General features: G+C 42.3%; 2 protein-coding genes across 2 annotated transcripts in view; one reads left to right on the forward strand and one right to left on the reverse strand.

Annotated features, from left to right (window-relative positions):
* Positions 1-1880: 1880 nt before the first annotated feature.
* Positions 1881-13524, reverse strand: LOC110515535 (cis-aconitate decarboxylase). Its single transcript, XM_036970192.1, has 6 exons — positions 13292-13524; positions 11208-11265; positions 9701-9888; positions 9290-9382; positions 4263-4468; positions 1881-3462 (listed from the first exon to the last, which is right to left on the reverse strand). The coding sequence occupies exons 1-6, from the start codon at positions 13307-13309 to the stop codon at positions 2517-2519; spliced, it is 1509 nt and encodes a 502-aa protein (XP_036826087.1). The 5' UTR covers positions 13310-13524; the 3' UTR covers positions 1881-2516.
* A 125-nt stretch (positions 13525-13649) lies between these two features.
* Positions 13650-15952, forward strand: part of LOC110504478 — a 24329-nt gene continuing 22026 nt past the window's right edge. Inside the window, exon 1 of the mRNA XM_036970191.1 lies at positions 13650-13857. The gene's annotated coding sequence lies outside the window, so the exon portion shown is untranslated. The remainder of the gene's footprint in view (positions 13858-15952) is intronic.

Below are 15952 nucleotides of genomic sequence, written 5' to 3' on the forward strand. Positions count from 1 at the left end.
ACAGTTGATTTCTTCAAACCAAGCTGCTTACCTATTGCAGATTCAGTCTTCCCAGCCTGGTGCAGGTCTACAATTTTGTTTCTGGTGTCCTTTGACAGCTCTTTGGTCTTGGCCATAGTGGAGTTTGGAGTGTGACTGTTTGAGGTTGTGGACAGGTGTCTTTTATACTGATAACAAGTTCAAACAGGTGCCATTAATAAAGGTAACGAGTGGAGGAGAGAGGAGCCTCTTAAAGAAGAAGTTACAAGTCTGTGAGAGCCAGAAATCTTGCTTGTTTGTAGGTGACCAAATACTTATTTTCCACCATAATTTGCAAATAAATTCTTAAAAAATCCTACAATGTGATTTTCTGGAAAAAAAATCGAATTTTGTCTGTCACAGTTGAAGTGTACCTATGATGAAAATGACAGGCCTCTCTCATCTTTTTAAGTGGGAGAACTTGCACAATTGGTGGCTGACTAAATACTTTTTTTGCCCCACTGTATATATAGTATCTATGTGTTATTATTGTATATATAAATATATATATTGTAACGGTTTTCGTTGGTGGAAGAAGGAGTAGACCAAAACGCAGCGTGGTAAATGTTCATGTTGGAAATTTAATCAAAACTTGCACAATTGGTGGCTGACTAAATACTTTTTTGCCCCACTGTATATATAGTATCTATGTGTTATTATTGTATATATAAATATATATATTGTAACGGTTTTCGTTGGTGGAAGAAGGAGTAGACCAAAACGCAGCGTCGTAAGTGTTCAAATTTCTATTTGTGATTTATTATTGTATATATAAATATATATATAGTATCTATGTGTTAATATTTGGTATATATATATATATCTATGTGTTATTATTGTATATATATATATAGTATCTATGTGTTAATATTTGGTATATATATATATATATATCTATGTGTTATTATTGTATATATATATATAGTATCTATGTGTTAATATTTGGTATATATATATATACATATATATATATATATATATGTGTTATTATTGTATATATAGTATCTATGTGTTAATATTGGGTATATATATATATATATATATATATATATATATATATATATATATATATATGTGTGTTATTATTGTATATATCTATATATATATATATATATATATATATATATATATATATATATATAGTATCTCTGTGTTAATATTTGGTATATATATATATATGTGTGTGTTATTATTGTATATATATATATATAGTATCTATGTGTTAATATTGGGTATATATATATATATATATATATATATATGTGTGTGTGTTATTATTGTATATATATATATATATATATATATATATATATATATAGTATCTCTGTGTTAATATTGGGTATATATATGTATATATATATGTGTTATTATTGTATATATATATATATATATATATATATATAGTATCTCTGTGTTAATATTTGGTATATATATATATATGTGTGTGTTATTATTGTATATATATATATATATATATATAGTATCTATGTGTTAATATTGGGTATATATATATATATATATATATATATATATATATATATATATATATATATATATGTATATATGTGTGTTATTATTGTATATATATATATATATATATATATATATATATATATATATATATATATATAGTATCTCTGTGTTAATATTGGGTATATATATGTATATATATATGTGTTATTATTGTATATATATATATATATATATATATATATATATATATATATATATATATATATATATATATATATATATATATATATATAGTATCTATGTGTTGTTTTTGTCAGGTAACATACCCATGTTATTGTTTGCTTCTGTTCTTCTGATTCAGTGAGGTAAATGAGAAGGATAAACAGATCAAGGCTGTAATTAGTTTAATATAATATTTTAATTAAGATTCAAGTATAGAATCATAATAATATACATGTTTGGTAGAATACAAGACTGTTTAACAAAATAGAAAATAAACTTCATAATAAAATCACATGTACATACACGTCCATCCTTCAAATGAATTGTTGTTATTGTCAACATCCACTCAGGACTGTAGAGATACGTTGTCAAGGAAACACAGGGACCCTAATCGGGGTCATATAAATGGATACACCAAAATATGCTGTACTTAATCATTTAGCTTTGATTGTTTATATAATTTAATGTACAGCTAAAGTCAATCACCTATAGACTCTCCCTCTTCCCTCACATTGGAAGTAGATTCTACATTTTAACTTCATTTATCTTTGAACAATTTTAATTGTCTCTTACAACATGATGTTGTAAAACGCAGAAACATCAGCTGGTCAGGAGTTCTGTGATGTGGTGTGTGATCCCTGTAGCTCTGTGTGTGATCCCTGTAGCTCTGTGTATGATCCCTGTAGCTCTGTGAGTGATCCCTGTAGCTCTGTGTGTGATCCCTGTAGCTCTGTGTATGATCCCTGTAGCTCTGTGAGTGATCCCTGTAGCTCTGTGTGTGATCCCTGTAGCTCTGTGTGTGATCACTGTAGCTGCTCCAGCAGAGGACAGCAGTCCTCCAGTTTGTCTAGTCCCTCTACTGCCTCTATCAGACCCTCCACCTTCTCTCTGGGAAGGACCGCCCCAGCGTTGCTACGGAACTTCTTCCTCAGGCTCTCATTGGTCAAAGGGTTACGCCAGTGACCATAAAAAGTATCACAGCGTCCGTTCAGGACGTCCCCGCCCACCAGTGTCACCTGCACCTCGCCGTACATGCGGTCAAAGTTAGCGGGGTTGTCATGGGGATGCTCGACGTGGACACGCCCCAGCAGGGAGTAGAGGTCGGGGCGCTGCAGTGCTTCCTGGGAGAATGAGTCCACGGTGACCTCTCCGTCCAGCAGGGCAGAGCAGGCGTTGAACTGGAAGGAGTGTCTGGCCTCATGCTCCGACTCCGGGAACGGACGATCAATGTACTTGGAGCGGGGAACCCTGAGCAGGATGTCCTGGACCTGACCTACGACCCCTGACCCCTGACCACTCCCCCCTGACCCCTGCTCCCCCAGCAGCAGTTTGTGTACGGCGGCAGCAGCGTCGGCCACCCAGTGCATCCCCAGGTGGGCCGGGAACCTCTTAAACCCTATATCCTGGTTCTCTAGGAGGAACTGCAACCCCTCTTCCTCTGGGGAGGCCAAAGGTTGTGGGGCGTAGTCCTCGTAGAAGGCGCTGAACCCTGCGACCCCGGCGGTGTCATCCAGGACCCTGGGTGAGGCCTCCAGACCTCTAGAGGCCAGTAGAGCCGCCTCAAGCCCCAGCCGCGCTGCGTTGCCGATGTGGAGGGGTTTGGACTGGGTGGCGGCGTTAGCCATGGGGGCTCCTGATAGGCTGGCAGCGATGGCCAGGGCGTGGCTACACTGGGAGTGTTCCAGAGAAAGGAGGCGGGCGCAGGCTGCTGCACTACCCAGAGTACCCACAACAGTAGGGGGGTGGAACCTGGAGGGAGAGGGGGGTGGAGGGAGAGAGAGGTCAGTTGTTAAGGAAGAACAACAGTAGGGGGGTGGAACCTGGAGGGAGAGGGGGGAGGAGGGAGAGAGAGGTCAGATGTTAAGGAAGAACAACAGTAGGGGGGTGGAACCTGGAGGGAGAGGGGGGAGGAGGGAGAGAGAGGTCAGATGTTAAGGAAGAACAACAGTAGGGGGGTGGAACCTGGAGGGAGGGGTGGGGGGCAGTTGTTAAGGAAGAACAACAGTCAACAAGGTTCTGCTGTTACCTTCCTCCTGTCTCTGAAGTGTACACTCCAAGGTTCTGATGTTACCTTCCTCCTGTCTCTAAAGTGTACACTCCAAGGTTCTGCTGTTACCTTCCTCCTGTCTCTGAAGTGTACACTCCAAGGTTCTGATGTTACCTTCCTCCTGTCTCTAAAGTGAACACTCCAAGGTTCTGCTGTTACCTTCCTCCTGTCTCTAAAGTGTACACTCCAAGGTTCTGCTGTTACCTTCCTCCTGTCTCTGAAGTGTACACTCCAAGGTTCTGATGTTACCTTCCTCCCGTCTCTAAAGTGTACACTCCAAGGTTCTGATGTTACCTTCCTCCTGTCTCTAAAGTGTACACTCCAAGGTTCTGATGTTACCTTCCTCTGGTCTCTGAAGTGTACACTCCAAGGTTTTGATGTTACCTTCCTCTGGTCTCTGAAGTGTACACTCCAAGGTTCTGATGTTACCGATCTCACCTCTTGGGGATGTTGTGGGTTAGTGTCGGTGTTAGGTTTAGCGGTCAGGGGTCAGGGTCCTTACCTCTTGGGGATGTTGTGAGCCTCGTTGGAGAATCTCATCAGTCGTCCCTGGATCTCTATACCCACATTGAACGCAAGCAGGAAGTCCCGCCCACTAGGCTTGCTGTTACTGGGCAGCATATCACTGACCGCCAGCAGGGCAGGAAGGACTGCCCCTGAGGGGTGAGTGGCAGGGTGCCAGGTGTCATCAAAGTCCATGGAGTGGGCCTGGAGAACAGACACACAACAAACACAGTTAGCTTGGAGAACAGACACACAACAAACACAGTTAGCCTGGAGAACAGACACAGTTAGCCTGGAGAACAGACACACAACAAACACAGTTAGCCTGGAGAACAGACACACAACAAACACAGTTAGCCTGGAGAACAAACACAGTTAGCCTGGAGAACAGACACAGTTAGCCTGGAGAACAGACACACAACAAACACAGTTAGCCTGGAGAACAGACACAGTTAGCCTGGAGAACAGACACACAACAAACACAGTTAGCCTGGAGAACAGACACACAAGAAACACAGTTAGCCTGGACAACAGACACAGTGATCCTGGACAACAGACACAGTGATCCTGGACAACAGACACAGTGATCCTGGACAACAGACACAGTGATCCTGGACAACAGACACAGTGATCCTGGACAACAGACCCAGAATAAAGACACCTGTTATTAACAGACTCAGTGGTTGATGGTAAATGTGTCATCACTAATCCAAGGAAGACAGCTGGTTAACCACACCAGACAGTAAACAGTCAGAGAGTTATCTGGTGTAATAACTGTCAGAGTGACTGTGTAGTGACTGTAGAGACCCAGGAATATAATAACGGTAGCAGGTCTGTCAGAGTGACTGTGTAGTGACTGTAGAGACCCAGGAATATAATAACGGTAGCAGGTCTGTCAGAGTGACTGTGTAGTGACTGTAGAGACCCAGGAATATAATAACGGTAGCAGGTCTGTCAGAGTGACTGTGTAGTGACTGTAGAGACCCAGGAATATAATAACGGTAGCAGGTCTGTCAGAATGACTGTGTAGTGACTGTAGAGACCCAGGAATATAATAACGGTAGCAGGTCTGTCAGAGTGACTGTGTAGTGACTGTAGAGACCCATGAATATAATAACGGTAGCAGGTCTGTCAGATTGACTGTGTAGTGACTGTAGAGACCCAGGAATATAATAACTGTAGCAGGTCTGTCAGAGTGACTGTGTAGGGACTGTAGAGACCCAGGAATATAATAACGGTAGCAGGTCTGTCAGAGTGACTGTGTAGTGACTGTAGAGGCCCAGGAATATAATAACGGTAGCAGGTCTATCAGAGTGACTGTGTAGTGACTGTAGAGACCCAGGAATATAATAACGATAGTAGGTCTATCAGAGTGACTGTGTAGTGACTGTAGAGACCCAGGAATATAATAACGGTAGCAGGTCTGTCAGAGTGACTGTGTAGTGACTGTAGAGACCCAGGAATATAATAACTGTAGCAGGTCTGTCAGAGTGACTGTGTAGTGACTGTAGAGACCCAGGAATATAATAACAGTAGCAGGTCTGTCAGATTGACTGTGTAGTGACTGTAGAGACCCAGGAATATAATAACAGTAGCAGGTCTGTCAGAGTGACTGTGTAGTGACTGTAGAGACCCAGGAATATAATAACAGTAGCAGGTCTGTCAGAGTGACTGTGTAGTGACTGTAGAGACCCAGGAATATAATAACAGTAGCAGGTCTGTCAGAGTGACTGTGTAGTGACTGTAGAGACCCAGGAATATAATAACAGTAGCAGGTCTGTCAGAGTGACTGTGTAGGGACTGTAGAGTCATGAATATCTCTTTATGTATCCTACAGAGAGAGGCTCTAAGTTAAGCATGTTATTGGGCACAGAGGGTAGATTGTTTTAACAACAAGGATGTTCACTCAGTATGTACTTCAGCCAGTCCACTCTGCTGGACTCCACCCTATTGACATATCCAGCTTGTTTTGGACATCAGGACTCTAATCTCTGTTCTAGTTCTGTTTTAGTCTTGAGCTCTGCCAAGGGTGGAGCTAAATGATCTTAGCATGACAAGATGACGATCTGCCTGTCAGCTCTCTGATATTTTTACCTCTCTGCCGTCTGTGTCTGTCTGTCTCTAACACTCAGACAGAGCAGGGAAACCCTGGAGAGGTGAGGTGAGGTGAGGCCAGGGTTCTCATGGCTGGCTGCTGTGTACATTATCACCATCCTCACCGTCTGGCTGAAGTACTGCCATGGCATTAGAGCACTGTACCCTTATGGTTAATGTTCAACCTGACCTATATCCTCATTGTTTCAGATATTATCATTTATATTTTCTGTTAAAATGAAGAAAATTTGCGTAAGTGCATTCGGAAAGTATTCAGGCCCCTTGACCTTTTTCCACATTTTGTTACGTTGCAGCCTTATTCTAAAATGGATTGAATTGTTTTTTCACTCTCATCAATCTACACACAATACCCCATAATGACATCACAATACCCCATAATGACATCACAACACCCCATAATGACATCACAATACCCCATAATGACATCACAACACCCCATAATGACATCACAACACCCCATAATGACATCCCAACACCCCATAATGACATCCCAATACCCCATAATGACATCCCAATACCCCATAATGACATCCCAATACCCCATAATGACATCCCAATACCCCATATTGACATCACAATACCCCATAATAACATCCCAATACCCCATAATGACATCCCAATACCCCATAATGACATCCCAATACCCCATAATGACATCCCAATACCCCATAATGACATCCCAATACCCCATAATGACATCCCAATACCCCATATTGACATCACAATACCCCATAATAACATCCCAATACCCCATAATGACATCCCAATACCCCATAATGACATCCCAATACCCCATAATGACATCACAATACCCCATAATGACATCCCAATACCCCATAATGACATCCCAATACCCCATAATGACATCACAACACCCCATAATGACATCCCAACACCCCATAATGACATCCCAATACCCCATAATGACATCCCAATACCCCATAATGACATCCCAATACCCCATAATGACATCCCAATACCCCATATTGACATCACAATACCCCATAATAACATCCCAATACCCCATAATGACATCCCAATACCCCATAATGACATCCCAATACCCCATAATGACATCACAATACCCCATAATGACATCACAATACCCCATAATGACATCCCAACACCCCATAATGACATCACAATACCCCATAATGACAAAGCAAAAACAGGCGTTAGACAGAATTTATTAAAAAAATACTGAAATATCACATTTACATAAGTATTCAGACCTTTTACTTAGTACTTTGTTGAAGAACCTCTGGAAGCGATTACAGCCTTGAGTCTTCTTGGGTGTGACGCTACACCTGTATTTGGGGAGTTTCTCCCATTCCTCTCTGCATATTCTCTTAAGCTCTGTCAGGTTGGATGGGGAGCATCGCTGCACATCTATTTTCAGGTCTCTCCAGAGATGTTTGATTGGGTTCAAGTCCGGGCTCTTGCTGGTCCACTCAAGGATTTGTCCCAAAGCCACTCCTGCGTTGTCTGTGTGACTGTGTGATTAGGGTCATTGTCCTGTTGGAAGATGAACCATTGCCCCAGTTTGAGGTCTTGAGCACTCTGGAGCAGGTTTTCATCACGGATCTCTGTACTTTGCTCCCTTTATCTTTGCCTCGATCCTGACTAGTCTCCCAGTCTCTGCCGATGAGAAACATCCCCACAGCATGATGCTGCCACCACCATGCTTCACCGTAGGGATGGTGCCAGGTTTCCTCCAGACGTGACATTCAGGCCAAAGCGTTGTAAGCAGGCAACATCATATTTTTGATGTGCACAGATAGTCACTCGGTGGACATTCAATGTTCCCATTAAGTCATACATCATCAGATGGCAATAGGCCAGATGTGTTCCCCCATGTAGCTACAGCTCAAACACAGAACATATGGAAGCTTACCTTGGAAGATGTTTGCTGTTTGGTGAAAACTTGTAAAATGAACATTTTGAATCTCGGGGCTGGTGATCAATAACGGAAGGTCACAGGCAGACAAATAAGATATCCTCATGATCTGTGGAGTCCCGGCTTTCGGTGTATTACGTATTATGTGTTTATTTCGTTTATGCTTCACAACGCTAACCGGAATGTAGGTAGCAGCCATCTTGAAATAGGGTCATCGGCTCATTCTGTTCTTATAAATTCGTATGCCCATATATGGTAGTAAGTCATACCAGATATTTGACGGCATTGATCAATAGCCAAGATACTCAGCTTTCCGCAGACACCCTGCTTCTGCAGAGAGGGGCTACCGTTCTCATACCAGATTGAATTTTATAACAACATTCAAATACAGTCCCCAAATTGGGGACTTCACATTTAAGAGGTTTTAAGTGACAAGTTGATTTTGCACCACTCAAACACAGGAAATAGATGGCTGAAAATGACAGATCCTCAGGTGGGCGGGGCATGCTAGTATATCTACTCAACGTGTGTCTGTTCAGATCTAGTGTAAATATATCTACTCAACGTGTGTCTGTTCAGATCTAGTGTAAATATATCTACTCACTGTGTGTATGTTCAGATCTAGTGTAAATATATCTACTCAACATGTGTCTGTTCAGATCTAGTGTAAATATATCTACTCAACATGTGGCTGTGCAGATCTAGTGTAAATATTGTAAACATATCTACTGAACATGTGGCTGTGCAGATCTAGTGTAAATATATCTACTCAACATGTGTCTGTTCAGATCTAGTGTAAATATATCAACTCAACATGTGTCTGTTCAGATCTAGTGTAAATATATATACTCAACATGTGTCTGTTCAGATCTAGTGTAAATATATCAACTCAACATGTGTCTGTTCAGATCTAGTGTAAATATATATACTCAACATGTGTCTGTTCAGATCTAGTGTAAATATATCTACTCAACATGTGTCTGTTCAGATCTAGTGTAAATATATCTACTCACAGCCACTCCGTTGACGAAGGCAGCCAGGGTTGGGGAGAGTCTGGTTCCTCTGCGTCCGTACACACTGCTGATGTCATCAGGACCGTACATGTGCTGCAGAGACAGTAGGGGGGCGTTAGACAGACAGACAGACAATCAGACAGACAGACAGACAGACAGACAGACAGACAGACAGACAGACAGACAGACAGACAGACAGACAGACAGACAGACAGACAGAGGATAGACAGTAGGGGGTGTTAGAGAGACTGACAGACAATCAGACAGACAGACAGACAGACAGACAGACAGACAGACAGACAGACAGACAGACAGACATACAATCTGACAGGCATACAGGCAGACAGAGGATAGACAGTAACATTAAACATTGTAACCAATGGACAATAAAGTTGTCTTCTGTTCTCTCACCTGACAGTGTTGCAGGGCCAGCTGGAAGACATGTGTGGTGCTGCCCAGTAGTCCCACTCCGATGGAGTCTAGGACCATCCTCTTACTGCGGTGGAGCACGGTGGGGGTCAGCTGGTGGGGCTGGACACCATGGATGAACCTGCCAAAACTGTCTGTCACACTGTCCTCTGAGGCTGGATGATCTACCACTGGAGGGGTGAAGGAGGAGGAGGAGAGGAGGAGAGGAGGAGGAGAAGATGGGAGGAGAGGAGGAGAGGGGAGGAGGATGAGGAGAAGGAGGAGAGGAGGAAGAGGAGAGGGGAGGAGATGGAAGGAGGAGAGGGGAGGAGGAGGAGAGGGGAGGAGAGGAGGAGGAGAGGAGGAGGAGATGGGAGGAGGAGAGGGGAGGAGGAGGAGGAGGAGAGGAGGAGGAGGAGGAGAGGAGGAGAGGGGAGGAGGAGAAGGAGGAGGAGGAGAGGAGCAGGAGAGGGAAGGAGGAGAGGGGAGGAAGAGGAGGAGAGGAGGAGAGGAGGAGAGGAGGAGGAGGAGGAGGAGAGGGGAGGAGGAGAAGAGGAGGAGGAGAGGAGGAGAGGAGGAGGAGGAGAGGAGAGGAGGAGGAGGAGGAGGAGGAGAGGAGGAGAGGAGGAGGAGGAGAGGGGAGGAGATGGAAGGAGGAGAGGGGAGGAGGAGGAGAGGGGAGGAGAGGAGGAGGAGAGGAGGAGGAGATGGGAGGAGGAGAGGGGAGGAGGAGGAGGAGGAGGAGAGGAGGAGAGGAGGAGGAGGAGGAGGAGGAGGAGAAGGAGAGGAGGATAGGAGGAGGAGGAGAGGAGGAGGAGAGGAGGAGGAGGAGGACAGGGGGAGGAGGAGGAGCAGGAGAGGAGGAGGGAGGAGGAGAGGAGGAGGAGAGGAGGAGGAGGAGGAGAGGAGGATATGGAGGAGGAGAAGAAGATTGGGAGGAGGAGGAGAGGAGGAGGAGAGGAGGAGGAGAGGAGGAGAGAAGAGGAGAGGAGGAGGAGGAGGAGGAGAGGAGGAGGAGGAGGAGGAGGAGGAGGAGAGGGGGAGGAGGAGGAGGAGGAGGAGGAGGAGGAGGACGAGGACGAGAGGAGGAGGAGGAGGACGAGAGGAGGAGGAGAGGTGGAGAGGATAGGAGATGGGTTGAAGAGGAGAGGGGAGAAGGAGAGAGACGAGGAAAGAAGTCAGGAATGTTTTAAACCTCCCCAGTATGTTCCAAGCTCAGTTTACTGATGTCTGAACTGAGACAAGAGGAGAGGTTGGTATAGAATCAACACAGCCTGTATCTAGGAAGGTCTATATAGCCTAGTTCTATGTTAGTATAGATCAGACCAACAGCCTCTATATATATATATATATATATATATATACTATAAATACTGTCAGAAAAACACTGAGGACAGAAGAAGCTTAATGTGTAAAATTGAGAGAGGAGAGAGAGGAGAGAGAGAGAGGAGAGAGAGAGAGAGGAGAGAGAGAGAGAGAGTGAGTGAGATCAAGCTGAGCTGTTACTGACCATCCAGGGCTGACTGGTGGAGTCGTCTCAGCGTAACAGACGCAGGTCTGAAGCATCTCTGAGAAACACAGACAGAAAACAGCATAATATCAAACCACAGCTTACTGTTGCATATGAGTTACTGAATGACAGGTTCACAGTGTGAATCAAAACATGAAACATTGATGTAGACTCTCTTCCTTGGTTACTAAGGCACAATACTATGCCAGATACTGAGCCAGAGGTTAACAATACTTTGCCAGATACTAAGCCAGAGGGTAACAATACTCTGCCAGATACAGAGCCAGAGGGTAACAATACTATGCCAGATACTGAGCCAGAGGGTAACAATACTATGCCAGATACTGAGCCAGAGGGTAACAATACTCTGATAGATACTGAGCCAGAGGGTAACAATACTATGCCAGATACTGAGCCAGAGGGTTACAATACTCTGCCAGATACTGAGCCAGAGGTTAACAATACTGTGCCAGATACTGAGCCAGAGGGTAACAATACTATGCCAGATACTGAGCCAGAGGGTTACAATACTGTGCCAGATACTGAGCCAGAGGGTAACAATACTCTGCCAGATACTGAGCCAGAGGGTAACAATACTGTGCCAGATACTGAGCCAGAGGGTAACAATACTCTGCCAGATACTGAGCCAGAAACATGGCAGCAGAGCAACATATCAGCAGGAAACATTGTACCAGCACAACAGCACAACATGGTAGCAGCACAACAGCAAGACATGGTAGCAGCGCAACATGGTATCAGCAAAACATTGTAACAGCACAACACAGTGGCAACACAACATAGTAGCAGCATAAAATGGTAGCAGCACAACATGGTTAAAGCTCAACATGCCACAGACAGGTTTCTAGGTCTCTAACCTCTAACCTCTATTAATGTACTGACAGGTTTCTAGGTCTCTAACCTCTAACCTCTATTAATGTACTGACAGGTTTCTAGGTCTCTAACCTCTAACCTCTACTAATGTATTGACAGGTTTCTAGGTCTCTAACCTCTAACCTCTACTAATGTATTGACAGGTTTCTAGTTATCTAACCTCTAACCTCTACTATTGTACTGACAGGTTTCTAGGTCTCTAACCTCTAACCTCTACTAATGTACTGACAGGTTCCTAGTTATCTAACCTCTAACCTCTACTAATATACTGACAGGTTTCTAGGTCTCTAACCTCTAACCTCTACTAATGTACTGACAGATTTCTAGGTCTCTAACCTCTAACCTCTAACCTCTACTAATGTACTGACAGATTTCTAGTTATCTAACCTCTAACCTCTACTAATATACAGACAGGTTTCTAGGTCTCTAACCTCTAACCTCTAACCTCTACTAATATACTGACAGGTGTCTAGTTATCTAACCTCTAACCTCTAACCTCTATTAATGTACTGACAGGTTTCTAGGTCTCTAACCTCTAACCTCTACTAATGTACTGACAGGTTTCTAGTTATCTAACCTCTAACCTCTAACCTCTACTAATATACTGACAGGTTTCTAGGTCTCTAACCTCTAACCTCTACTAATGTACTGACAGGTTTCTAGTTATCTAACCTCTAACCTCTACTAATATACTGACAGGTTTCTAGTTATCTAACCTCTAACCTCTAACCTCTACTAATGTACTGACAGGTTTCTAGGTCTCTAACCTCTACTAATGTACTGACAGGTTTCTAGGTCTCTAACCTCTAACCTCTACTAATGTACTGACAGAGTTCTAGTTATCTAACCTCTAACCTCTACTAATGTACTGACAGGTTTCTAGGTCTCTAACCTCTAACCTCTAACCTCTACTAATGTACTGACAGGTTTCTAGGTCTCTAACCTCTAACCTCTACTAATGTACTGACAGGTTTCTAGTTATCTAACCTCTAACCTCTACTAATGTACTGACAGGTTTCTAGTTATCTAACCTCTAACCTCTACTAATGTACTGACAGGTTTCTAGGTCTCTAACACAATGAGGAAGTTGAACAGAAAGAGACCTATACATTTCAAACTAAATAATTTAATATAAGTCTCATATACTGTAGGTTATGCCTGGTGACCATATTGACTACATGACTGAGTCTTACCTGTACTTTGGAGAGCATGTCTGTCTGTCTGTCTGTCTGTCTGTCTGTCTTCACTCTCTCTGTTGTTCAACTCTTCCTCTGCTTGGTCGTTTTTGGATCTCTTCTCTCTGTTTCTCCTCTCTCTTCTTTGTCGGCGAGGGATCGATGGATGGGTGGATGATGTAGCGTAGGTAGGGAGGATGCAGGTTGTCTCTCAGGTGAGCTCTGCCTGTCTTATATACTGCAGAATGGACAAAAGGTCTAAACTGATAGACAACAGGGAGAGGGGGAGGAACTTCCAAAACACCACCTCTATTCCAATCACAAGCTGAGATTTTTCCTCCTCATCATCATCATCAGAAGGAAGTAATTGACTTCTTAGGTAAGGTATGATGTCACCACTCAAGGGTGGGACCAGGGGAACTCCAGAAACTCCTCCCACCCTGAAGACAGGATATTTCTGGTGATAAACATCAACATTCCTCCAGAGCATCAGATTAACAGTCTTTCTCTCTCTCCGTCCCAGCATCACCTCTTCTCTCTCTCAGCCTGACAATCATCATTATCACCATCTTAACCACCGCCAGGTAAAAACTCTGTCTTACTTGTCACTGAATAATCTGTCCATCTCTTCCCTCTGTAAATACACTGGATAGGCTAGTTTCAGATCAAACAATATATTATTTTAAAACATTCATGGCACGATTAGAAATAACATGTATTTGATGTAAATATGAATGTTAAAGAAAGTTAAAAACAGCTTTTAGCACCGTGGAGAAGTTGTCTGACAAGTTAGCAGAGACTCTCAGTGGAGAAATGGTAAAATGGTGAGAGAGAGAGATGAGGACAGGAGAGCAGAGTGGAGAGTGAGCGAGAGAGAGTGAGAGAGTGGAGAGTAGAGAGTGAGAGTGAGTGTGAGTGAGAGAGTGAGAGAGAGTGAGAGAGAGTGAGAGAGAGTGAGAGACAGTGAGAGTGAGTGAGAGAGAGAGTGAGTGAGAGAGAGAGAGAGAGGTCTGATATTAGTAGAAGACCTCTACTAAACTAAAAATAGTCCTCAACTTAATAATATACTTGATGTTTGACAGTCTAACAGATATACAGTATGACAGGTTAACATATATACAGTATGACAGTCTAACAGATATACAGTATGACAGTCTAACAGATATACAATATGACAGTCTAACAGATATACAGTATGACAGTCTAACAGATATACAGTATGACAGTCTAACAGATATACAGTATGACAGTCTAACAGATATACAGTATGACAGTCTAACAGATATACAGTATGACAGTCTAACAGATATACAGTATGACAGTCTAACAGATATACAGTATGACAGTCTAACAGATATACAGTATGACAGTCTAACAGATATACAGTATGACAGTCTAACAGATATACAGTATGACAGGTTAACAGATATACAGTATGACAGTCTAACAGATATACAGTATGACAGTCTAACAGATATACAGTATGACAGTCTAACAGATATACAGTATGACAGCCTAACAGATATACAGTATGACAGTCTAACAGATATACAGTATGACAGTCTAACAGATATACAGTATGACAGTCTAGCAGATATACAGTATGACAGTCTAACAGATATACAGTATGACAGCCTAACAGATATACAGTATGACAGTCTAACAGATATACAGTATGACAGTCTAACAGATATACAGTATGACAGTCTAACAGATATACAGTATGACAGTCTAACAGATATACAGTATGACAGCCTAACAGATATACAGTATGACAGTCTAACAGATATACAGTATGACAGTCTAACAGATATACAGTATGACAGTCTAACAGATATACAGTATGACAGTCTAACAGATATACAGTATGACAGCCTAACAGATATACAGTATGACAGTCTAACAGATATACAGTATGACAGTCTAACAGATATACAGTATGACAGTCTAACAGATATACAGTATGACAGTCTAACAGATATACAGTATGACAGGTTAACAGATATACAGTATGACAGTCTAGCAGATATACAGTATGACAGTCTAACAGATATACAGTATGACAGGTTAACAGATATACAGTATGACAGTCTAGCAGATATACAGTATGACAGTCTAACAGATATACAGTATGACAGGTTAACAGATATACAGTATGACAGTCTAGCAGATATACAGTATGACAGTCTAACAGATATACAGTATGACAGGTTAACAGATATACAGTATGACAGTCTAACAGATATACAGTATGACAGTCTAACAGATATACAGTATGACAGTCCAACAGATATACAGTATGACAGGTTAACAGATATACAGTATGACAGGTTAACATATATACAGTATGACAGTCTAACAGATATACAGTATGACAGGTTAACAGATATACAGTATGACAGTCTAACAGATATACAATATGACAGTCTAACAGATATACAGTATGACAGTCCAACAGATATACAGTATGACAGTCCAACAGATATACAGTATGACAGGTTAACAGATATACAGTATGACAGTCTAACAGATATACAGTATGACAGTCTAACATATATACAGTATGACAGTCTAACAGATATACAGTATGACAGTCTAACAGATATACAGTATGACAGTCTAACAGATATACAGTATGACAGGTTAACAGATATACAGTATGACAGGTTAACATATATA

The sequence above is a fragment of the Oncorhynchus mykiss genome, chromosome 31, assembly GCF_013265735.2.
Source record: "Oncorhynchus mykiss isolate Arlee chromosome 31, USDA_OmykA_1.1, whole genome shotgun sequence".
NCBI lineage: Eukaryota > Metazoa > Chordata > Actinopteri > Salmoniformes > Salmonidae > Oncorhynchus > Oncorhynchus mykiss.